Source organism: Pristis pectinata, chromosome 20 (assembly GCF_009764475.1).
Source record: "Pristis pectinata isolate sPriPec2 chromosome 20, sPriPec2.1.pri, whole genome shotgun sequence".
In the NCBI taxonomy this organism is placed as follows: Eukaryota; Metazoa; Chordata; class Chondrichthyes; order Rhinopristiformes; family Pristidae; genus Pristis; species Pristis pectinata.
In genome coordinates, this window is record NC_067424.1 from 9,631,369 (window position 1) to 9,655,250 (window position 23,882).

General features: G+C 45.7%; 1 protein-coding gene across 10 annotated transcripts in view; it reads right to left on the reverse strand.

Moving 5' to 3' along the window:
• Positions 1 to 23,377, reverse strand: part of plekha6 (pleckstrin homology domain containing, family A member 6) — a 291,418-nt gene extending 268,041 nt beyond the window's left edge. For 6 of the 10 annotated variants that reach the window (XM_052034355.1, XM_052034359.1, XM_052034360.1 and 3 more), the window contains exons 1-3: positions 23,183 to 23,376; positions 22,999 to 23,075; positions 22,840 to 22,897 (exon numbers count right to left, since the gene is read on the reverse strand). In XM_052034355.1, the coding sequence (XP_051890315.1) occupies positions 22,840 to 22,897; positions 22,999 to 23,075; positions 23,183 to 23,247 (200 nt within the window). In that variant the 5' untranslated portion in view covers positions 23,248 to 23,376. Of the gene's footprint in view, positions 1 to 22,839; positions 22,898 to 22,998; positions 23,076 to 23,182 lie in introns of all 10 variants that reach the window. The other 4 variants (XM_052034357.1, XM_052034354.1, XM_052034352.1 and 1 more) reach the window with 1 other exon arrangement.
• Between the last annotated feature and the right edge of the window lie 505 nt (positions 23,378 to 23,882).

Here is a 23,882-nt window from a genome sequence, read left to right on the forward strand (position 1 = left end):
GGGTGGTTGATGGTTGGTGCGGACTCAGTGGGCTGAAGGGCCTGCTTCCACGCTCTATGACTATAACATTCATCCCAGTAAATATTTCCTGCGTCTGCCCTTTTCCGTAATGTTGATATCAAGAGAGAGCATGTGTTGGAGCTGTTAGGAAATATTAGGACAGATAAGTCCTCGGGGCCTGACGGAATATTCCCCAGGCTGCTCCGCGAGGCGAGGGAGGAGATTGCTGAGCCTTTGGCTAGGATCTTTGAGTCCTCTTTCTCCACGGGAATGGTACCGGAGGATTGGAGGGTGGCAAATGTTGTCCCCTTATTCAAAAAAGGTAGTAGGGATAGTCCAGGGAATTATAGACCAGTGAGCCTTACGTCTGTGGTAGGCAAACTGTTGGAAAGGATTCTTAGAGATAGGATATATGGGCATTTAGAGAATCACGGTCTGATCAGGGACGGCCAGCATGGCTTTGTGAAGGGAAGATCATGTCTCACAAGCCTGATAGTGTTCTTTGAGGAAGTGACCAGACAGACTGATCTGGTCTACATGGATCTTAGTAAGGCATTTGACAAGGTTCCACATGGTAGGCTTCTTCAGAAGGTCAGAGGGCATGGGATCCAGGGAAGCTTGGCCGTGTGGATTCAGAATTGGCTTGCCTGTAGAAAGCAGAGGGTTGTGGTGGAGGGAGTGTATTCAGATTGGAGGGCTGTGACTAGCGGTGTCCCACAAGGATCGGTTCTGGGACCTCTGCTTTTCGTGATTTTTATTAATGACTTGGATAAAGGGGTAGAAGGGTGGGTTGGCAAGTTTGCAGATGACACAAAAGGTTGGTGGTGTTGTGGATAGTGTAAAAGATTGTCGAAGATTACAGAGGGACACATAGGATGCAGAGCTGGGCTAGAAGTGGCAGATGGAGTTCAATCCGGAGAAGTGTGAGGTGGTACAGTTTGGAAGGACTAACTCCAAGGCAGAATACAAAATTAATGGCAGGGTTCTGGGTAGTGTGGAGGAGCAGAGGGATCTGGGTGTCCATATCCACAGATCCCTGAAAATTGCCTCACAGGTGGATAGGGTAGTTAAGAAAGCTTATGGGATGTTAGCTTTCATAAGTCGAGGGATCGAGTTTAAGAGCCGCGAGGTAATGATGCAGCTCTATAAAACTCTGGTTAGACCACACTTGGAGCACTGTGTCCAGTTCTGGTCGCCTCATTATAGGAAGGATGTGGAAGCGTTGGAAAGGGTGCAGAGGAGATTTACCAGGATGCTGCCTGGATTGGAGAGCATGCATTATGAGGACAGACTAAGGGAGCTAGGGCTTTACTCTTTGGAGAGGAGGATGAGAGAAGACATGATAGAGGTGTACAAAATATTAAGTGGAATATATAAAGTGGACAGCCAGTGCTTCTTTCCCAGGGCACCAATGCTCAAATACAAGAGGGCATGGCTTTAAAGTAATGGGTGGGAAGTTCAAGAAAGATATAAGAGGAAGGTTTTTTACCCAGAGAGTGGTTGGGGCATGGAATGCGCTGCCTGGGGCGGTGGTGGAGGCAGGTACATTGGTCAAATTCAAGAGATTACTAGATAAGTACATGGAGGAATTTAAGATAGAGGCTTATGTAGGAGGAAGGGGTTAGATAGTCTTAGGCGAGGTTTAAAGGTCACTACAACATTGTGGGCCGAAGGGCCTGTATTGTGCCGTACTGTTCTATGTTTATAATTCCTGCAATCCAATGATAATGGCCACAGGGTAACAGTTTCACTAACAGACTGCCTCCTCAGGGAGGAATCAGTCAGCAGCATGCTGGCTCTTTCCCTCGAGTCAGAGAAGGGATCAGGAAGTGGCTGGAGGCAAGTTATTAAATACCAATTGGTTTGAGGTGGAGCAGAAAACTCAGCCCAAGGGATCGAACCTGGATAACACCACCAGTGAACACAACCTCAAGCTGGAAAATCCAGGGCTCAAATAAAAATCAGGAGAGAATGAATCTTGTAGACAATAAATCTACAAGGTAGCTGGAGGCACTTCAGTAAGAGTATTCTTACGTTGCATCGAGTGAAGGTCATCGGTAGTTCTTACAATGTAACTGTTACCAGGTTTTAAGCAATAGTCAGATGAGTAAATACCTTCAGAAGAGGCCAATTAATAACTAAACTGTTTGTTGAAGAGGCACATCCAAAAGGTGTGACAATTGTAGCCATATAACACACACACCTCATCAAAAGCCTCTGTCATTTGACGGGCACAGAAGGATACACTGGCTCACTTAATGGCTGACTTTTGTGCTTCTCTCCGACTCCATGGAAAGCAGTGCTTACAGCTCATGGAAAAAGACACACAGCGTCCAGGAGAATGGGGGCAAAGAGTGCACGCACACAATACTGACACTAATATAAAAGGAGAAACACAATCGCATAATCCAAGAGTTGAAGAGGGACAGAGAGAGTTGGGGCGAGAAGCACGAATGCACAGACGTGAAATAATGAGACAGATAAAAGAGCAACTAAATGCCATAATCTGAGAGAGCTGGCACGAGCAGGCGTCAGACAGGGAAGGTGCAAAATAACACAAATAAAAGAGCAGCAGATTGTGATAATCCGGCAGAGAGAGCGAGAGCGCACGAGAGGGAGCACCAGGAAGATGAAAAGAGATAAGAGAAAGAAAGTCAGAGAGAGGGACACATGCAATGGAGCGAGGGAGGGAGAGGCACACAGGCACAACAGAAGAATGAGAGAGAGAGAAGACAGACACAAAAATAAACAAACACACACAAATGCAAGGGCGAGGCAGAGGAACATAAACATAAAAGCGTGCACAGCATTGAGGAAGGAGTGACTATGAGAAGCGCACACCCACAAGGGAGAGAGAGCATGGTCACACACACACAAAGAGAGGGATGGGAGAACATGAGAGAGGAAGGGAGAAAAACAGAGAACAGAGACACAAGGGAAGGAGAAACAGACAGGCAGACATTCAGACTGAGAAGCAGGACAGACACACTCCCTCACCCACATGGAGGGAGACAAGATGGAAAGCAGGAGTGTGTAAACATAAGAAAAGAATGGAAGGAGTGATGCAAAGGAGATACGACACTGAATGGCCACTGAACACATTTTTCAGACTGAGTATTTTGTTAAAACAATAATTTATACCCACACAAGATGCAGTTTGTGCTCACAATGACTGACTGAGTGCGACTTCACGACTGATATGGGGGCGGGGGGGGGGGGGGGGGGGGGCACATGGAGTGGAGCAGTACTGTCCATGACCCCACACCTCCCAGAGGGTGGGATGATTTGTGGACAAACACAAATTCCTTCAGTTAATTTTAAAAATGGACGTTAAGTCAAAGTCGAGTTTATTGTCCTATGCACAAGTACATGTGTACGCAGGTGCAATGAAAAACTTACTTGCAGCAGCATCACAGGCACATAGCATCAGATAAGCGGCATTTACAAGTAAAACATAAATTATGCACATTTTTTTAAAACCACAAAGAACACAATTAGAACAAAACCAAAACAAAGTCCATTTTAGTGCAAAGTGATCAAAGTGGTCACATTCCTGCGCATTCAATCTACTGAGAGTGAGGAAGCTTGGGAAATTCTCCATGGCTGCTACTGTGCGCAAGAGACTACAGATGCTGGAATCTGGAGCAATACACAAAGTGCTGGAGGAACTCAGCGGGTCAGGCAGCGTCTATGGAGGTAAATGGACAGTCAACATTTCGGGTCGAGACCCTTTACCTGGACTGAAAGATAGAGGGGAGATAGCCAGTACAAAAAGGTGGAGGAAAGGGGTGGAGCAAGATCTGGCAGGTGATAGGTGATGGGTCAAATGGTCTAGTTCTGCTCCTATGTCTTATGGTCTTATCCAGGTGAGGAGGATGAAGAGCAACTGGATGAGGAGGGAGAGTGGGAATGTCAGAAGCTACGAGGTGATAGGTGGAAGTGACAAAGGGCTGAAGATGATGGAACCTGATAGCAGAGGAATAAATATGGAATAGAGGGCGGGAAGTGGGAAGGGAAAACAGTGGGAAGGGTATGAGAGTGCTGGGCAGATGGAGATCTCCATCTGTATCTCAGTACATGTGACAATGATAAACCAATTCCACTTCCAAGATAGTCAATACACTGGACTTTGCAAAAGAGGGTTTGACATTAATCTTCATTCCCAGAATCTTCACCACTTCCCTCAATCATCTCCCTCGAGGCAGCAAACTCACACAAAATTGGAGTACAGCCTTATGAAGGTTAAGAGAAACATTTGGAGTGTAATCAAAAAACTTTGAGAAAGATCACAGTATTTGACTTGCTCTTCAATAATAGCTTCACGTACGGTGCTGATAATCAGACAAATCTTTTATACGTTTCCGTTCTTAGTCCCATGCACTAATCAATGTCACCATCTACTCATGGGCATTAAAATTCAGCTGTGCTGCCTTCGTAGCTACTGAAATTGTCAGGATCCTTTCGCTATCTATCAATCTTTGCTACTGTAGTCATTGAGCCGGAGAACAGTCAGGAGAAAGTATTACAGCATTGTTGGAAGTGCTCCCCCTCCCCAGTAATGATGAACGTGAGCAGTAGTGGGATGGGGGATGGGCGATGGGCGGCAGCAAAATGTAGAGAGAGGTGGGGAAGAGGAGGGATGGGTGAAATCCGAGGCAGATGTAGAGAGAGAGGGAAGGGAAGAGAAACAGACTGAGGGACATGTGAAGGATAAGAGGCACAAACAAAGTGATACAAATATACGGCTTGAGAGACAGACACACACACAGAGTGGGAGATACACAGAGCGGGAGATACACAGAGTGATACAAACACACACACACACACACACACACACACACACTTGCGCGTGCAAATGCACAGTAGCATAGTGGTTAGCGTGACGCTATTACAGTGCCAGCGATCTGGGTTCGATTCCCGTCGCTGTCTGTAAGGAGTTTGTACATTCTCCCGTGTCTGCGTCGGTTTCCTCTGGGTGCTCTGGTTTCCTCCCACATTCAAAAGACGTACGGGTAGGTTAATTTGGGGTTTTAAAATGGGCGGCGCGGATTCGTTGGGCCGAAGGGGCCTGTTACCATGCTGTAAATAAAATTTTAAAAATTTAAATTTAAAAATTTAATTTTAGAGGGAAAGACACACACGTGCGCACTGAGTGAGCGGCATCACACAAAGTGAGCAAGAACACAGAGTGACACATGCACGTACACCCACAGTGATGGAGAGAGAGAGAAATGCTAAGAATGAGGCAAAAACATGGAGAGAGCACGAGGTGGGGGGGGGAGCGCGCGCAAGAAAGAGGGGGAGCGCGAGAGAACACGGGATATGAAGGTGGCCTGATGTCCTGGTGAAAACATTAGGGCAAAACCAAAATAATGAAGTGAGGACAGAACCCACAGTTCTAAGCAACAAAGAATAAAGAAACTGAAAGGAAAATGAGAGATAAGGGAAAGAGGAGAGGGAGAAAGAGAAACTGGAAAACAAAGAAAGAAAAGAAGGATTGTGAAAAAGATCAAGGGGAAAAGAAAGAAAAATGTAAAGAGAGGAGAATATCAGTGATGAATTGAGACCCTGAGCTGTTCCAGGTGTGTAAGCGACCTGGGTTACAGTGAGAGTTGAACAGTGACTTCATCATAACCACACTGGAAATCCCAAAAGGTCCCTGTTAAATACTGCAGTACAGCACTGATGGCTGATGACTGTAAACCTTCCCCAAGGGCCACCACTGGTTTCAGGTGCTCTGTGATTCACCAACACTGGTCACTTCCCATCACTGTTTATCTCGCATCCCCAGTAAAGCTCTCACTTTTAAACTTGCCCTGGATTTCAAATGCCTCACTGGCTTCACCCCGCCCTACCTCTGTAACCTCCTTCAGCCCGACAATCTTCTAAGACCATAAGACATAGGAGCAGAATTAGGCCATTCAGCCTATCGAGTCTGCTCCGCCATTCAATCATGGCAGATTTATTTTTCCCTCTCAACCCCATTCCCCTGCCTTCTCCCCGTGACCTTTGATGCCCTTACTAATCAAGAAACTATCGACCTTCTCTTTAAATATACCCAATGACAGCCTTCACAGCTGTCTCTGGCAAAGAATTCCACAGATTCACCACCCTCTGGCTAAAGAAATTCCTCCTCATCTCTGTTCTAAAGGGATGCCCTTCTGGTCCTAGACGCTCACGCTACTGGAAACATCCTCTCCACGTCCACTCTATCCAGGCCTTTCAGTATCCAGTATGTTTCAATGAGATCCCCCCTCATCCTTCTAAACTCCAGTGAGTACAGGCCCAGAGCCAAATGCTCCTCATACATTAAACCTTTCATTCCCTGGATCATTCTTGTCAACCTCCTCTGGACCCTCTCCAACACCAGCACATCCTTCCTTAGCTATGGGGCCCAAAAATGCTCACAATACAAATGTGATCTGACCAACACCTTAGGAAGCCTCAGCATTACATCCTTGCTTTTATATTCTAGTCCTCTCGAAATGAATGCTAACATTGCATTTGCCTTCCTTACCAACGACTCAACCTGCAAGTTAACCTTTAGGGAATCCTGCTCTAGGACTCCCAAGTCCCTTTGCACCTCTGATTTCTGAATTCACTCCCCATTTAGAAAATAGTCTATACCTTTATTCCTTCTTTCAAAATGCATGACCGTCCACTTCCGTACAGGGGAAAAATACTAACAGTGCAATCACAAACTAAAGCAGCTGGATTATTGTTCTCACTCTCCTAATGCTTATGCAGGTGGGAAGTTGGAAAAATACATGCTGGTTGGTGTTTGACAAACAGTAGCCCTCCCAGTCCCTGACAGAACTCATAGCTTCATGCTGTGCCTGATGCGGGTGATACAACAAGCCCACAGAAATTTGGGATGCTGTCGTGCCTGCTCTTCACTGCTCTGTCCCCATCAGTCAGACCGCATGTTTGGGTGTGTCCCATTGGTCGGTACTGGCCGATAATGCAGACGCCACTATCGGATTACAGGAAACTCAATTGCTTCCGGATTGTACGCCAAACAAGTGCCGTGTTTAACTCCTCAAAGTCATTCAGGGTTGAGTTGTGAACCTTTAGAATTCTCTGCCCCCGAGGGCTGTAGATGCCAAATCCATTGAATGAGATCAATAGATTCTTGAGCAGTAAGGGAATCAAAGTACAAAGGGATGTGGAGCTAGGTTACGGATCAGGCATGATCTTATTGCAGAACAGAGCTATTAGGCTCAAGGCTGAAAGACCTGTGATAACTCGGAAAAAACTGGCACAATCTTGAGTCGTCTTCAGCAGGACGAGCACCGGACTGAACAAATATCCACCCTCTTGAAAAAAAATGGAGAGGTCAGTGATTTTTTTTAATTCATTCCCAGGATGTGGGCATCACTGGCAAGACCAGCATCTAATGCCCCAGCTAAGTGCCCTGGAGAAGGGTGGTGAGCTGCCCACTTGAACCAGTGAGTGAAGACAGAGGGAAGTTCAAAGTTTGTAGGGACTTCAGCTAATGATAAGGGGCCGCATGTGGGAAAGGCAGTTGGGGGAGGAGGTGGAGTTAATGAAGACAATATTTTTAAGTTTAATTTTGGAAATGCATCTTTCTTGAATATACAGCGTAATTTGGAAAACAAACAGTGCAGCCAACCATGCAGGAAGGGTCAAGTCTTATTTTCTTGTGATGCTACAGCATCCATCTAAATAAAATGTATCCTCCAGCAACTTACGTTTTCCACAGTGTCACACGGGGTACTTGGAATCATTGTTGGGTCTGGTCCAAAGGGCAGTTTTTGGGTGCGGTCAAGAGGAGGAGGGGAGATAATTATCTCATCTCTGCAACAACAATCAATCACTCATCTAGTGACCTTGTTAACTGCCCATCTTTACCAGAACCGCCTGGCTGGCCCGTGACAAGCAAACTGCAACACTACCATTGGTAGGGACATGAACAGGTGCTCACTACACTGTTTGTGTGCAAATTGACTGCTACGTTATTAAATTCCTTGCTAATCATAGAGTGCTTTGTGAAAGTAACAGCAAGTTTTTCTTCTAGTGTTGGACTGAACCTCTCCTGAGTTATCCGAGTGCTGGTCACACTTTTGTATCTCTTCCCCTCTCCTCTACCAACTTCACAACCAACCCCCACCCTAGGCATGGGGGTTGGTTTGAGGTTGGTGAAGGGAGACCAGATGAAGGGCTGCACCCGAAACTGTCCATTTCCCTCCACAGAGGCTGCCTGACCCGCTGAGTTCCTCCAGCATTTTGTGTGTTGCTCCAGATTTCAGCATCTGCAGTCTCTTGTGTTTCCACCCTAGGGTGTTGGTACTACAAATCGTTGGGAAGATTTATTCTTTCTGAATCTATTGGGCCCAGCTAGTGTTTACTGCCCTTCCCTCACCATGAACTGCAGTGTGCTGAAGGCACTCACTACCATAAATCTATTGAGGAGGTCCAGAGTTCTGACACAGCAAGGTGATATATTCTGTTCCCTTAGCCAAGGGTGCATTACGTAATGAATTGAATGGATGTCCCTTTCCCTCTGTTCATTCTATGCTTGGGTGGTGAAAAGAACACACACAGGAACCTGTGTCAAAAAATATATCCATCACAACCTGACGCACTCACACAGTGTGAGTGTGGGGGTGGGGGGGGGGGAGAGAGAGAGGTGGGGGGCGGGAGACGGGAGGAGGGGGGAGACGGGAGGAGGGGGGATCCAACAATAGCTAACAAACAGGGAAATGGATTTATTATTAAAGGGAAAACGGTTGCTGCAAACAACAAGCATCTGGAGGAACTCAGCGGGTCAGGCAGCATCTGTGGAGGGAAATGGACAGTTGACATTTTGGGTCGAGACTTTTCATCTGGAAAACATTTGCTAATTGGACAGGTCTTTCACAGAAAGAACCAACACCAATAGAATAACCTCCATCAATTTTTTTTTAAGCATCATAAACAAACTCCCAGAATGTCTTCAGTACAAGGTCTCCCCCACTGATTCCCATCATGTTCCGGGAAAGTGATTTTCCTTTTTAAACGAAAACCAACATTTTCTCATCAGCCACAAAACCACAAATGACTGCAGGTGCCAAGTGTGCCAGCAGCATGCTGAGAGGCCACAGGCCCGACACTATTCTGTCAGCTGGCTGGTGGATCAAACCGCTGTTATTAACAATTCCCCGAGACCAACAAAACTAATAACCACAGGAGTGGTTGGGCATTCCCCTGGAATCCACCATTCCAGGACAAAGAAGCCAACCAACCAGTCACTGCATGGAATTCATCTCCATCCCTCCCTCCCATTTCCACAACATTTATATTATTTCATACTATAATATGAACAGCATAGAAGGAAGCCATTCGGCCCATCAAGCCCATGCCAGATCCCAGAACAACCTCATCAATCCAATTCCCTCATCTGTTTCTCTGTAACCTATTCACTCTCACACGCCCACCAACTCCACCTCGATTCTCCTCCTACCCACACTAACACTAGGGGTAACTTGAAGCCTGCCAATTAACCTACCAACCAGCACGTCACTCCGCGCAGTAAGCGCGCAAAACTCCACGCTGGGAGTGCGCAGTACCCCACACAATTTCCCGAAATAAAATGATGAGTGCCAGAAATAGTCAGCAGGGCAGGCAGCATCCGGAGAATCAGAACTGAGTTAATGTTTCAGGTTGATGATCTTTCACCAGATGATGCAATTTAGTCACTTTCTGTGGAACCAATTGCAATGTTTTGCATCTACTTCTTTGGCTTGAAGTCATTTGGGTACTAAGATTTGTGCTCTGTGCCATGTTACATCAGAGGCACCTTAAGTTGTATGAACAATGGGCACTGTAATCAGAGGACGGAGATCGGTGATGGACAAAACAAGCCAAGGTGATGCAAGGAAACATTTTCTCTCAAGTTACATGAGTTATTGCAATCTGGAACATAGAACAGTACAGCACAGAACAGGCCCTTCAGCCCACAACGTTGTGCCGACATATCTATTCCCTCCTACCTACAGAATGCCTATCTCCCTCTATTTTCCTCTCATTCATGTGCCCATCCAAGCCCCTCTTAAAAGCCCCCAATGAATTTGCCTCCACCACCCTATCAGGCAATGCCACTGAGTAAAAAAACATACCCCTCACGTCTGTTCTGAACCTACCCCCTCTAACCTTAAATGTGCACCCTCTGGTACCTGACAGGGTGGTGGGAATGGATTCAATTTAAAGGGAAAATAGTACCTGGAAAAAGAACCCACATAACCACAGAACAGGTACAACAGGCTGAACAACCTCCCTCGACGCTCTTTAACTGTGTTATCTGTAATTTCAGCACCGCAGTGTAAGTGCACTTACTGTGTTGCTGGCTCTCTTGCTTTTTTGCAAAGCAGTTGATCTGCTGCAGCAGTGCACATGGACAATAAGGACAGGGGGAAAATATTATGTAAAGCGTTCATGTAGATTAAGTTGCTTCCCTCCTGAAACAAATGTTTGCTGATTTTTGCAAATTACCACAATGAATAAAAGTAAATATTACATTCCTGCAATTTTCTCCATCTTGTCTGAAACCTTCTTATAATTATTTTATGCCCATCCCACAATTTAGGAAGGGTCTTAGCAGTAAGACCTTTGACTGTCATGAGTTTGGCAGTAGTTCCTGTGTTCTTACCACTGACTAGAGTTTAATGAAGCCATGGCTCTCCCTGGTGGTAGAGGAACGCAAGAGCAGACATATATATCCAAATTGGAAGAGAGCGGGAAAGAGAGCGAGCAAGAGCGAGAGAGAAGTAATAGAGAGACAGAGAAAAGAGAGGAGGAGAAAAGAAGAGATGGAAATAACAAAAAGGAGAGAAACAATATCATAATTTAGAAGTTTAATCGATGTAGTGACATACGAATGGTTCTGTGTGGGATGGAGGGCACGTGGTAATCCTTACCCTTTGGACTTGCATCTCAATAGCTCAGATCATACATCCACGAACACACTAAACACAAAGTGAAGCCCATCAGGAGGAGGGAGATCGAAGAGTCTTTTCCATTATTGAGCCTACATTGGAATCCGATTCTGACCATGAAGTCAAGGGGCTATCCCTCCCCACAAGGGCAGAATGACAGAGAAAGCTTCAATGAGAACCAAAAGCCAGGTATGACCTGGGACCATTTATTCACCAAGTACTGCTGCTCATTTCCCCGGTCACAGAGCAGTTCCACCGTCCCACTAATTTTCCTGTAACCTATTCTCCCCCACACTCCATCAAGTCCCCTCCCCCCCCACCCTCAAATTCTCACTCCCCCACACTGGGTCAACCTACCAACCTGCACAACTTTGAAAAGTCGAAGGAAACCAGAGCACCTAGAGGAAACCCATTCTATCTGTAAGGAGTCTGTAAGCCGCTGTCTGCAAGGAGTTTGTATGTCTTCCATGTCTGCGTGGGTTTCCTCCAGATGCTCCGGTTTCCTCCCATATTCCAAAGACCTACGGGTTAGGAAGTTGTGGGCATGCTACGTTGGCACTGGAAGTGTGGTGACGCTTGCGGGCTGCCCCCAGAACACTTGACGCAAAAGATGCATTTCACTGTGTGTTCCGATGTACATGTGACTGATAAAGATATCGTATCTGTCACAGGGAGAACATGCAAACTCCACACAGACAGCACTGGAGGTCAGGACTGAATCCAACTGCAGGAGCTGTGAGACCGCAGGCTCCACTCTTTGGATTTCTAGCTGAAACGAGGTTAGCCAGATAACTATGCAAGTTGTATATCTACCAACAATAGATTTGCTGACTTAATAGAACGACATGAAAAGTGCTGGTGAAAAGCACTGTAACCCTGATCCCAGAAATTGAGGTTAACTTTTAAATTCTCTCAGCACTGTTCAATAAAGTTATTAAACCGAGTAACCCATTGTGAATTTAATCAACCAGTGTTTCAGAAGCAGTTGAACCAGAATGACCCTGTTCAATCAATCCAACTGGTCCTTTAAGAAAAGGAAAGAACACACCACACTTTTCCAATCAGTCCTCAATCTTGACACAAAATAACCTCCAACATCTTCACATTTTTGCAATTTAACGAAAATATTGCATTCTGCCAGAGGGTTATTTCTCTTCAGATTGCTGGATTGTATTGAACAACCAGCAGTGACAGAAGTGAAATATCATTAAAAGGTATCTAGAACTACATTTTTGGAAGAATAAAGTGGCTACAGCTTGAAAACAATTTCCAGCTTGCAAACAAGATAACAAGAAACAAGAACAAAATTAAAGAACTGCAAATGGTGGAAATCTGAAATAAAAACATAAAATGCTGGAAACACTCATCAGGTCAGGCAGCGTCTGTGGAGAGAGGAGAGGGTGAGGCTATTCAGTGCTTTGTGCCAGCTCCCTACTCAATAAGATCACGGTTGACCTTTTACCTCAGTGCCGCTTTCTTGCACTAACCCAATATCCCTTGTTTCGCAATAATATCCAAAATATTTATCAATCTCAGTCAAAGAGTCATAGAGCAATACAGCACGGATACAGGCCCTTCGGCCCAACCAGTCCATGTCGACCACAGTGCCCGCCCAGCTAGTCCCAATTTCCTGCATTCGGTCCATATCTCTCCAAGCCCCATCCCCTCCATGTACCTAGCCAAGTGCTTCTTAAATGATACTATTGTACCAGCCTCAACCACTTCCTCCAGCAGCTCGTTCCATGTACTCACCACCCTCCGTGTGGAAAAGTTATCTCTCAGGTCCCTTTTAAATCTTTCCCCTCTCACCCTAAACCTACGCCCCCTAGCTTTGGACTCCTTTACCCTGGGGAAAAGACTGCCACCATCCACCTTATCTCTGCCTCTCATAACTTGAACACTTCTATAAGGTCACCCCTCATTTTCCTACGTTCCAGGGAGTAAAGATCTAGTCTGTCCAACCTCTCCCTTTCACTCAGGCCCTCTAGCCCTGGCAACATCCTTGTAAATCTTTTCTGCACTCTTTCCAGTTTAACCATGTCTTTCCTACAACAGGGTGACCAAAACTCTACACAGTACTCCAAGTGCAGCCTCACCAATGACTTATACAACTGCAACATAATGTTCCAACTCCTATACCCAGTGCCCTGACTGATGGAGCCCAGCACGCTATATCCCTTTTCACCACCCGCTTTTGACGAACTATGTACTTGTACTCCTAGGTCCCTCTGTTCCATTACACCCCCTAATGCCCTACTATTCACAGTATAAGTCCTACGCTGGTTTGACTTTCCAAAATGCATCAGCTCACACTTATCTATATTGAAGTTCATTTGCCACTCCTTGGCCCACTTCCCTAACTGATCAAGATCCCCCTGTAAACTACAATAACCTTCTTCATTATCAACAACATCTCCTAATTTCTTGAATATACTCAGCAACTGATCCTCCATAGCAATCTTAAGCTGAGAATTCCAAAGATTCGTTACCACCTGAGTGAAGATATTTCTTCTCATCTCTGTCCTGCATGGCCAGAGACCATCAGACAAACTGTGACGCCTGGTTCTAGAGACCCCCACCAGGGGAAACATAACCTACATCTTTCAAACTTCATACAAGTTTTGTATCATTCAATAAGATCACCTCTCATTCTTCAAAACTCAATACTATATTGGCTCAGTGTACTTAATTCCAACTTCATATCAAACCCACCACCCCAGGACTTAATCTTCATTACACTCCCTCTTTTGCAAAGTAGCAGCAACCCCCACATTATGAAGGGATTGCATTCCTAGAAACAAAGTTATGATACAGAGAGTTTTAACACAAAACCCCATTTCCCATTGACAGACACACATAGAGTTTATATTTGAGGGGTCAATGTTTAATATCTAACGTTTTTACTTTTCTTATTATTACATTAATAAGAAACTATTAATAAAATAGTTTCTGACACTTATACTTGGCTCGTTGTGTTTCTATTGTTGCTGGCACGTAACAAGAGACATACACTTTTAAATGCATACCAAATAAGACAGTTTAATGATATAACTCATAACAAATAACAGTGGCTACTTATTGCAAGTCAGGGTGAAAGTCCATTTCTCACTAAAAGTGGCAAAGATGTATGTTAGGGTGGTAAAGAAAGCGTACGGCATACTTGCCTTCGTCGGTCGGGATGCTAAGTATAGGAGTCATAAAGTTACGTTGCAGCTGAATAAAACTTTGGTCAGGTCACAACTGGAGTATTGTGTGTTCTGGTCGCCGCATTAGAAGGCGGCTTTGAAGAGGTTGCAAACAAAAGAGTTTCACAAGGATGCTGCCTGGATTAGCAAATATTAGCAATAAGGAGAGGTTGGACAAACTTGGATTGTTTTCTCTGGAACATCGAAGGCTGAGGGGTGACCTGATACGCGTAGGTAAAATTATGAGAGGCATAGATAAGGTAAACAGCCAGAGACTTTTTCCCAGGATGGAAATGTCAAATACTAGAGGGCTCAGGGTGAGAGGGAGAAAATTTAAAGGAAATTTGCTTGGCAAGTTTTTCTTTTACGTAGTAGGTGCCTGAATGCACTGCCAGGGTGGTGTGGAAGCAGATATGATAGCAACGTTTTAAGAGGCATTTAGACAAGCACATGAACAGGCAGGGAATGGAGGAATACAGGCCATGGCAGAGAGGTGTGCAGCTTAAATTGGCATCATGGTCAGTACAGGTATGTGTACAACATAGAAGGCTGAAGGGCCTGTTCCTGTGTTGTACGGTTCTATGTTCTATTTCAGTTTACAACTTGTACTTAAACTTGCTGATTCTGCCTCAGATATCTTGAGGTTAAATAATATGGTAAAGTTGAAAATACAACTGCTAAATAGCAAAATGAACCTACCATACTAAACAAAAACCACATTATTTGTGCATGCATCAAGAAATGCAGGTTGAACCAAGTCAAATTAGACAAAATTTGTCATTTCCCTTGCATTTTCTGGTTATTTATTTAATTTTCCCCCACATAAATGGGTGAGAGCAAATTTCATTCGGTGTCTTGGATTTTGGGTACTGATTTGTGAATTCCATAAGGACAAATTTCTGTCACCCAAAAAGCTGAGATCCTTCTTTGAGTGGGGAAGCCCAGCCAGTACACAATATCCCAGTTACAGTCTTTCCGGGGCCCTATATAATTGCAGCAATGTATCCCTTCCATTGCACTCAAATCCTCTTGCAATAAAGGCCGACATACCACTTGCCACTTAATTGTCTGATGTTGCTGGACCTTAACTTTCAATGAGTTGTGTACAAAAGTAACAAGGTCCCTCTGAACTTCAATATCTTTCAATGGAAAATAGTGCAATGAATGAACCTTCTATCTTGTCATCACGAAACCTTTGTAACTCCAAGTTAATAAAAGACTGCCGTGTATTTTCTGGATGTTTGGTTCTTGCTCAATGGTGGCACCGTAGTTTGACACAAAGACCAAGTATACAGGAAAGAACTGTGAAGATGATGCTCTCACCAGCTACACTAACAATTTTGCTATCCAGGTATGCTTTCAAGTCACAGGTTTCAATGTCAGAATAAACCAAGCTGGAGCCAGTCAAGGGCACAGCCTGTCTCTGCAGATCGTGTTCAGACAGGTCTGCTTCCTTCACCCAGGAACAAGATTAGAGTCCCAGCCCTCACTCTCTATTGCTTTCAACTGCACCTCTTCAAATATTTTGGCAGCCTCTCAAATGTATGAAAGCAAACAGGAGAACACAAGTAATAGGAGCAACAGTAGCCTCAGCCCTATCCCAAGCCAACTCTCAATAAGGTCTTCTGCCTCAGTTCCACTTGCCTTGTATCACTTGGTGTCCAAAAAAAAATCAGCCTTTAAACTACAAAACGACTGCACGTCCACAACCCTGTGGCAGAATATTCCAGAAACTCAAAACCCTGAGAGAGAAAAGAAATGCTTGCTCCATACAACATGGCCAACCTGTTTTCCTTGAGAACAGGGACCAAGTTACAGCCAAGGGAAACAGCCTTGCATCTACCCCAGCCCTCTGAGGACTTTATACATTTTGGTATTGGTTTATTATTGTCACTTGTACGGAGGTACAGTGAAAAACTTGTCTTGCATACCAATCGTACAGGTCAATTCATTACACAGGGCAGTTACATTGAGAACCTCTCATTTTTCAAAAGTGCAAGAGAGTTTGGCACTTTTTGCTCAATAGGACTCCTTAGCTGAGGAATCCCATTCTCATCACCTCAGTAACCAATCGAGCTTTCCCTCTGACAAGCAAAACCTTCCTTACCAAAGAAGACCAGTAGCCCAAGTGTTGTATCAAATCCTTTGTAACAAAATTTACACCCACCAAGAGAAACAAAGGACTGCAGATGCTGGAATTTGGTTGAAAAACACGATGATGCTGGAGCAACTCAGCAGGCCAGGCAACATCTGTGGAGAAAAGCAGGCGGTCAACTTTTCAGGTCAGGACCCTTCTTCAGGACTGAAGATAGGAAAAGGGGAAGCCCAATATATAGGAGGGAAAAGCAGAGCAGTGATAGGTGGACAAAAGAGGGGAGGCGGGGTGGGCACAAGTTGGTGATAGGTAGATGCAGGCAAGAGGTAGTGATAGGGAGGTGCGGGGGAGGAAGGGAGAGCAGATCCACCAGAAGATAGGTGGAAGGTAAGGAGAGAAAGGGAACAAAAAAGTAGAAAAAGAGGCTAGGAAAGGGAAGAAGAGAAGCATGGTGGTTGGGGGGGAGGGTGGTGGTTGGGGGGGGGGGGGGGGGGCGAAATTACCTAAAGTGGGAGAATTCAACTGTTCATGCCACCCAAGATTTTGGGCCCCATATCTAAGGAAGGATATGCTGGCGTTGGAGAGGGTCCAGAGGAGGTTTACGAAAATGATCCCAGGGATGAAAGGATTAATGTGTGCAGAGCGTCTGATGGCTCTGGGCCTGTACTCGCTGGAGGTTAGAAGAATAAGGGGGGCACTCAATCAATTTTAAGATATCTTTAGATGTTGTGATGGGAAGGTGTTACTACACCCCCTGTAGTTTCACTGTCACAAAGCACATTGAAAAGAGACAGAACCCCCGTTGAATACGAACAAATGCATCCACATCTACACAACCCACAGCCAAACCTGCCTGTCTTATGTTTAACGTCTCAATGATTTGCTGCCTGGGTTGCTTACGGCAGTGTTCTGGAGACTGATCTCCCAAATCGGGTGTCCCTACATCAGCCCTGAAGCGTTGCCAGGCCTCGTTGCTCTTATTTGGGTGTTCTCTTGTCTCATCACAACCCGTTCCAATTCTTTAGAAATTCAAAGTCTGTTTGCAGAAATCTCGTAAGAACTAGATGCAAGAGCAGGTCATACAGTCCTTTATATCTCATGTTTCCCATGACATTGGAGGCCATTTGTCCCATCGAGTCTTTGCAGCTCTCACTCTCATCAATCCCATCCCCTCACTTATTTCCCTAATCACACATTCATCGACTCCACCCAGACTCTCCTCCCACCCACCCACACTCACAGTAATTTGCAATATCAACGAGCTCATCTTCAGGATATGGGAAGAAACTGGAGCACTTGGGAGAAACCCACACAGTCACAGGAAAACATGCAAACGCCACACAGATAGCACCCAAGACCAGGATCAAACCCAGGTCGCTGGAGCTGTGAGGCAGCAGCACTAACCATTGCAACACGATGCTGTCCACAATAGTGAGCATTGATCCCACTCTGCTATTCACTATTAAATTTAAATGCTTTTTCTTTGAAATGCTCTTCGATGAAAATCCCAGCTACCTAACACCAGGAGTGACCAGCCATCACTGGCATCACCTGCTACAGGACTTCACTACAAGCTGTTCAACCTGCACACCACCACCTGTGTAACAAGGAGACAAGACCAGGCACAGACAGAGATCACCATGGCAACCTTAGGAGTTTTGAGTCAGTTGACATTCAAAGTAAAATCTCTTTGTTGCCTTCGTTCCTCGCCCCCCCCCCACCAAACCAAAATCAAGTTTTCCAAATGTAATGAGAAACATTCATAATTTAAATCCACTGTGTATAATAGACACAGCCTCTCATACCTCTTTCATCCTCCCCAACATCCCCAAGAAAGATCATTCAGCATTGCTGAATACTGTACAGTTCACGATCTTACTTATTCCAACACATAAGGAGGCCATTAAGCCCATTTGTATCGAGTGCTGGAGGGGCAGAGCAAGTAAGGGGTTGAGGCATAACATAGTTAGTAGCTCACAGCTCTTGATTCGACAATCACCTGTCATGTCTGTGACACGTTGTTTAAGCACCAATTTATTGCCATTTGATTGAAAGCACCAAAATAAAGTGTGCCTTAATCCCGCCAGCATTGCCTTCAACAAGCAATGGTTAGAACCAAGGGACAGAGACAGAGCTCACAAATTCCACACAATGTACGTAAGGAAATTTAAACCAGTGCTGATGAACTTAATCAAACATATTGTTCTGTGGATGCACAGTGACCCAAGTCATAGATACACAAAAACAGAACAAGATTCTGTCACTCAGTCTGATCATCCGATCCCATACCCTCCACAGATGTTTCTGTACTCCATTTAATAAACTATAGTTTTTAGGTACAACAGAGGTTGAGACGAAGAAAGTACTTTAATCTGACCTATTTCTTTCAGAACACCAGGTTCCCATCACAACATCTAAAGATATCTTAAAATTGATTGAGTACCCTGCATTCAAACACTGTCAGCTGCCACCATCTCACCAAGCGCGAGTCACTGGACTAGAGGAGGCATTCCTGCCTTGGAGACAGACTGGAGTCATGGAGGGTTCGAACCCCACTTCAGAAAGCCCCAGTGAATGGATGCCAGATCTCCAGCTCCAAGTTCTGGATGTTCCACAGGGTGACAATCCAAGTCCAGCGGATACATTGATCTCCCCTCATCATTTGGGCTGTGGCACCAATAAACCCCCTTTCCGTGTTGGACTGAGTCGTCTATCAACCGGTATGGAGAAGGTTACAGCCAAGGGAGGAGCATTCATATTGCTGCCTGTGAGATTTTTAATAAGCTGACAATACTCCCTCTACACGTGAGGATGACAGTGTTGCTGCACACCTGAATTTGGTGCCCTTGCCCTAGCCTGGATTCTCTACATCATTAAACACCCATAGACCGCTACAAGGTCAACTCTGTATAAGATGCTGGAGAGGCAGAAAAAATAAAGGGTTGAGGCATCATAGCGTAGCTAGCAGTTCACAGCTCTTGCCTCCAAAGCGCAAGCATCAGTTTCAACGATCAGCTGTCAGCCTTGTTCCCTTTCTCTATCCCTCCTCATACAATAAGTACAACAGCACAACAGTAAGTTTGTAAAATGGGGCTCGGAGGAGATCTCACAGCTGTGCCCAGTTGCTGTGAAGTCCCATTTCCCACAGCACAGCAGTGTCACACTCAAACTGACTTTGGGGTGTTTTGCATCTGAAAAGTGTGCGATTAGATTACAACACCAATACATTGAAAGGTGCCAGTTGGGGTGTCACGGTAGCGTAGTGGGTAGCGTGACGCTATCACAGCGCCAGCGATCGGGGTTCGATTCCCGTCGCTGTCTGTAAGGAGTTTGTACGTTCTCCCGTGTCTGCATGGGTTTCCTCCAGGTGCTCCGGTTTCCTCCCACATTGCAAAGACGTACAGGTGGGTTAATTTGGGTTTAAAATAGGCGGCACGGACTCGTTGGGCCGGAAGAGCCTGTTACCACACTGTAAATAAAAAAAATTAAGTCGCAACGAAACAAGCAGAGATTTGAGGGGCAACTTTTTCCAGACAGAGGACAGTGGGCATATGGAGCGAACTGCCAGAGGACGTGGTAGAGGTGAATATTATTATGGCGTTTAAAAGGCATTTGAACAGTTACTTGGATAGGAAAGAAGTGGAGGGATACGAGCCTAATGCAGGCAAATGGGACTGGGGTAGTATGGTCAGCATGGATGATGTGGGCCGAAGGGCCTGTAACTATACTGTACAATTCCATGACTCTCTGACTCTACAACTGATTCAGGACAGGCCAATAAATATCTTGTTTGAGAGCCCATCTTTGGGAAACTCAGTAACACACATGGTCCGAGACATCGTGTGAACAGGGAATGGGCCTTACATAAGGAAAGGCCACAAACTCCTGTTTTCAACCGTCAGGGGTGGGGTGTTAAGCCAGCTTGGTAGACAGATAGGCACATGGGACAGGGGAATTTAGTTGGACATGGGTCACAAGTTGGCGTGCAGGGGACAATGAGAATGAGCATTGCAAGAACTTGCTTCTTTATGAGATGTCTGCACACAAAACTTGGCCTGGGACTATTTTCTCCTGCCTCTCTAAATGCACTGTAAGGGAATGGCCTGTTCTTGCTGCTGTTAAATTCTTCACCACATCATGGCAGGCATTTCCTACACTTCTGAAAATATTTAATATTTTTCCTTCAGTTATCTAGCTCCCCCTCCCTGACTGAAACATGACCCGACAATCCCTACCTCTCCCACAATGAACCAAAATTTCATACAGACTGTTCCAGCGTTGCCAAGCCCTCACCCACCCAACTGAGATGTCTTGAGCACCACAGATGCACTGGCATATTGTGGGTGGTGCGGTTTAACTGTGTGTTATCTTCAGAGAGGTACTGCAGTCTAAACGTCTTGGAAAATAGAGGAAGGTTGGCGCACGTAGAAGGTCATGAGATGGGGTGAGTTCAAGTGCTTCAATGCTGACTGCTAGACACAGAATAATACATTCTCTCTCCTCCCAGAATGGTGGGCAACAACCTAGCCATGTACATGGACAAGGATTGCATTCTTCCTTCAATGCAGGAAATTCCAGACAATCAGAGATCATTCCCAGCAATCCCTCTGTCCTGGGTACCAGAATCCCCACTATCTGGGATCCCAAGTCACTAAGTCCTAATATACCAGCTATCTCCTATCAGACTCATGAAAACCCACATCCCAGCCATCCTTCATCCCCCTTCCCAATTCTACATCTGAACTCATTCTGACCAACCCACACCCAATCATCTCTGGTCCCCAACCCAATACTACATCCAAACCCACCAATAACCACTCACTCTGACCAACCTCTCTTCTCCACCTAACACTCATAGCACTAATTCACAAAGTACCAATGATCCAACTATGTTGAAAGCACCATGACTAGTCTTTGCAAGTCATTTCCACTTAAAAGTATTTTTAAACCACAGTACAATAGTGCAAATTAAACTATTAATTGTATAATTTTTCAACACATATAGGAAAAATGAATGTTAAATAGAATAATTGATTCTACAAAAAATTATGCAATCTATTCAGCAGGCTTGGGGGGGGGGGGGGGGTGAAGAATTTGTTCAGGTTCTTTCATTTGTACAACAAACAAACATCAAAAAGGTTTAACTGAGAATAGCCAAGTGTTTCTTAAGCAAAGCTTTAATTACACAAATCTCTGTCTCTAGCTGAGGGATTTTTTTCTCTATAAATAGTTTTAAAGTTGCACAATCTATGTGGCAAATCTCAAGAAACTAATGAGCCAGAGCCAGACATTACAGCACATGGATTAGAGCTCAGACACAGATACATTGATATGCAATCCCCTGTTCAAAAGAAACATAACCCATTAAAGCTACTGTGCAAATCAATCACGCTCCTATTGTGTGAGCAGCAGGACTACCTTCCAACCCCTGAAAAACCATCTAAAATGGAAATGTTCTTGATAATATCACTGGAAGCCCGGCTCCAACTGTCTCCACAACCTATAGCTGAAACATCAAAGAATATACAATAGCAAATCAAGTATCAGAATGAACGAGACAAAAAACACACGGAGAACATTCAACCCCTCAAACCTGTTCCACCGTCACATTACTTCACAGCTGATTTGCAACCGCCATTCTCTGGTTCCATACACTTAAAATATTGCCCACTGCTTCAAAGAATTTGAATGGCAAAAAGAGATATTTTTTGAGTAAGGATGTTTCCCATCTTGAGGACTGTCTTCCTTTGATCAGGACCACCCCCCTCCACAGAAAACACATGGCCATGTCAACATTCATCATATCAAACAATGAAGTCGCCCTCCAGCCCACCACCCAATCTTGTGTGCTCAAGGAGGAACACAAGCCTGTCCTCATACCCTTTTGTCCCTAACTAAAGATCCCAAAGTCAATTTAAATGAAGTATAGCCAAATGGAATTGAGTGCTTGACTATTACAGGTAAAATGCAAAACCAAACTTGGTCCCTCTCAAACACTGGCCAATCAAGAATAAACACAGCCAAGGTTCAAAGGCATCCTACTTGTAGCAAATACATGACACAACACACTACACCGGAATTGCTGATGCTTTTAAATAATTAGTTTTTTTTAAAAGAGAGGTACTTCTGTCTGCAGTGAGAGTTCAATCGAATATTTTTCTTCGAATATTTCCTTCCCACTTTTACCTGCAATGACAAAAGGATCTGCCATACTCAGTGTGTGTCCAAGTTACATAGACCAGCACTTCACTATTCGACATTGGACAGCCTGTAAATAAACTGGGATCTCACTCCCGAAAGGGCGAATGGGAAGTACTGAACACCTTACCACATAAATCCTGGGGGCAGTTCGCAAAACTCAACAGGCAAGTGAAGCAAAGGATTAGCCATTATAGTCAGGTTAATTCTTTCCATTCCCAGTTCTGACCCTTCCTGGAAAAGTCCCCAAATGTCAACATCAGGATTGAGATCAACTGTGATGCACTCCAAAGTCAAATAGCTAGCCGAGGCTAAAATATTACAGGACAAAATCTTATCAAAGAGAGACACTGAGAACAAAAACATTCTTGACGGGAGAAACTCTGACCTGGGAGAGTCTGGGTTAAATTAAGGCATTTTCACTCACTTAATGAAATAGGTGGCGCCTTCAAAGGTGAATCCTTGCTCCCACCCACGAGGTAGTCCTGCGGTTCAATATATAAAGAAATACAACATATTTGAAAGTTGCGACGAACAATTGCAACTTTTTAATTAGCACGTCAACACATTTGCTACCATTGCTTACCTGGGCGGCGCCGGTGTCCGGTCCGGAGCGCTTGTCCCGTCCCGGGATGAAGCCAGGTGGTGGAACGGGTCAAATCGCTGCAAAACCAAACCAAAGAATGAATGTGTGTGGAAGTTATGAATAAACCAGTGCTATTCTTGTTGCGACTTCAAAGGAGGCGGCTGCACAGTAACAAATACTCAACTCTACGAAAAACACGCGGCCGTCCTGGGTAACACCGTAACTCCCGGGTTGGGGCAGTTCCTCCATTTGTCCCGAGTCCTCCGGGGTCCTGAGCCAACTGGGAGGTGGGAAGGGAGAGCGGCTCACCTTCTTTCTTCCCTCCCTGGATCTCGCTTCCGAGTGTGGAAGGATGGGCGAGCTGTTGGGGTCACCGCCCACTATGGGCGCTGCTCTCGGGGCTGGGACCGTCTCTGTCTGTCTCCCTCCGCTCCCTCAGGGGACCGGGGGAGGAAGGGAGGGGACCGGGGGAGGAAGGGAGGGGAGGAGGGGGAGGAAGGGAGGGGAGGGGGAGGAAGGGAGGGGGAGGAAGGGAGGGGGAGGAGGGGGAGGAAGGGAGGGGGAGGAGGGGGAGGAAGGGAGGGGGAGGAGGGAGGAGGGAGGAGGGGAGGGAGGAGGAGGGGGAGGAGGGGAGGGGGGAGGAGGGGAGGGAGGAGGGGAGGGGGGAGGAGGGGAGGGAGGAGGAGGGGGAGGAGGAGGGGGAGGAGGGGAGGGAGGAGGAGGGGGAGGAGGGGAGGGAGGAGGAGGGGGAGGAGGGGAGGGAGGGGGAGGAGGGGAGGGAGGGGGAGGAGGAGGGGGAGGAGGGGAGGGAGGAGGAGGGGGAGGAGGGGAGGGAGGAGGAGGGGGAGGAGGGGAGGGGGGAGGAGGAGGAGGGAAGGGGGAGG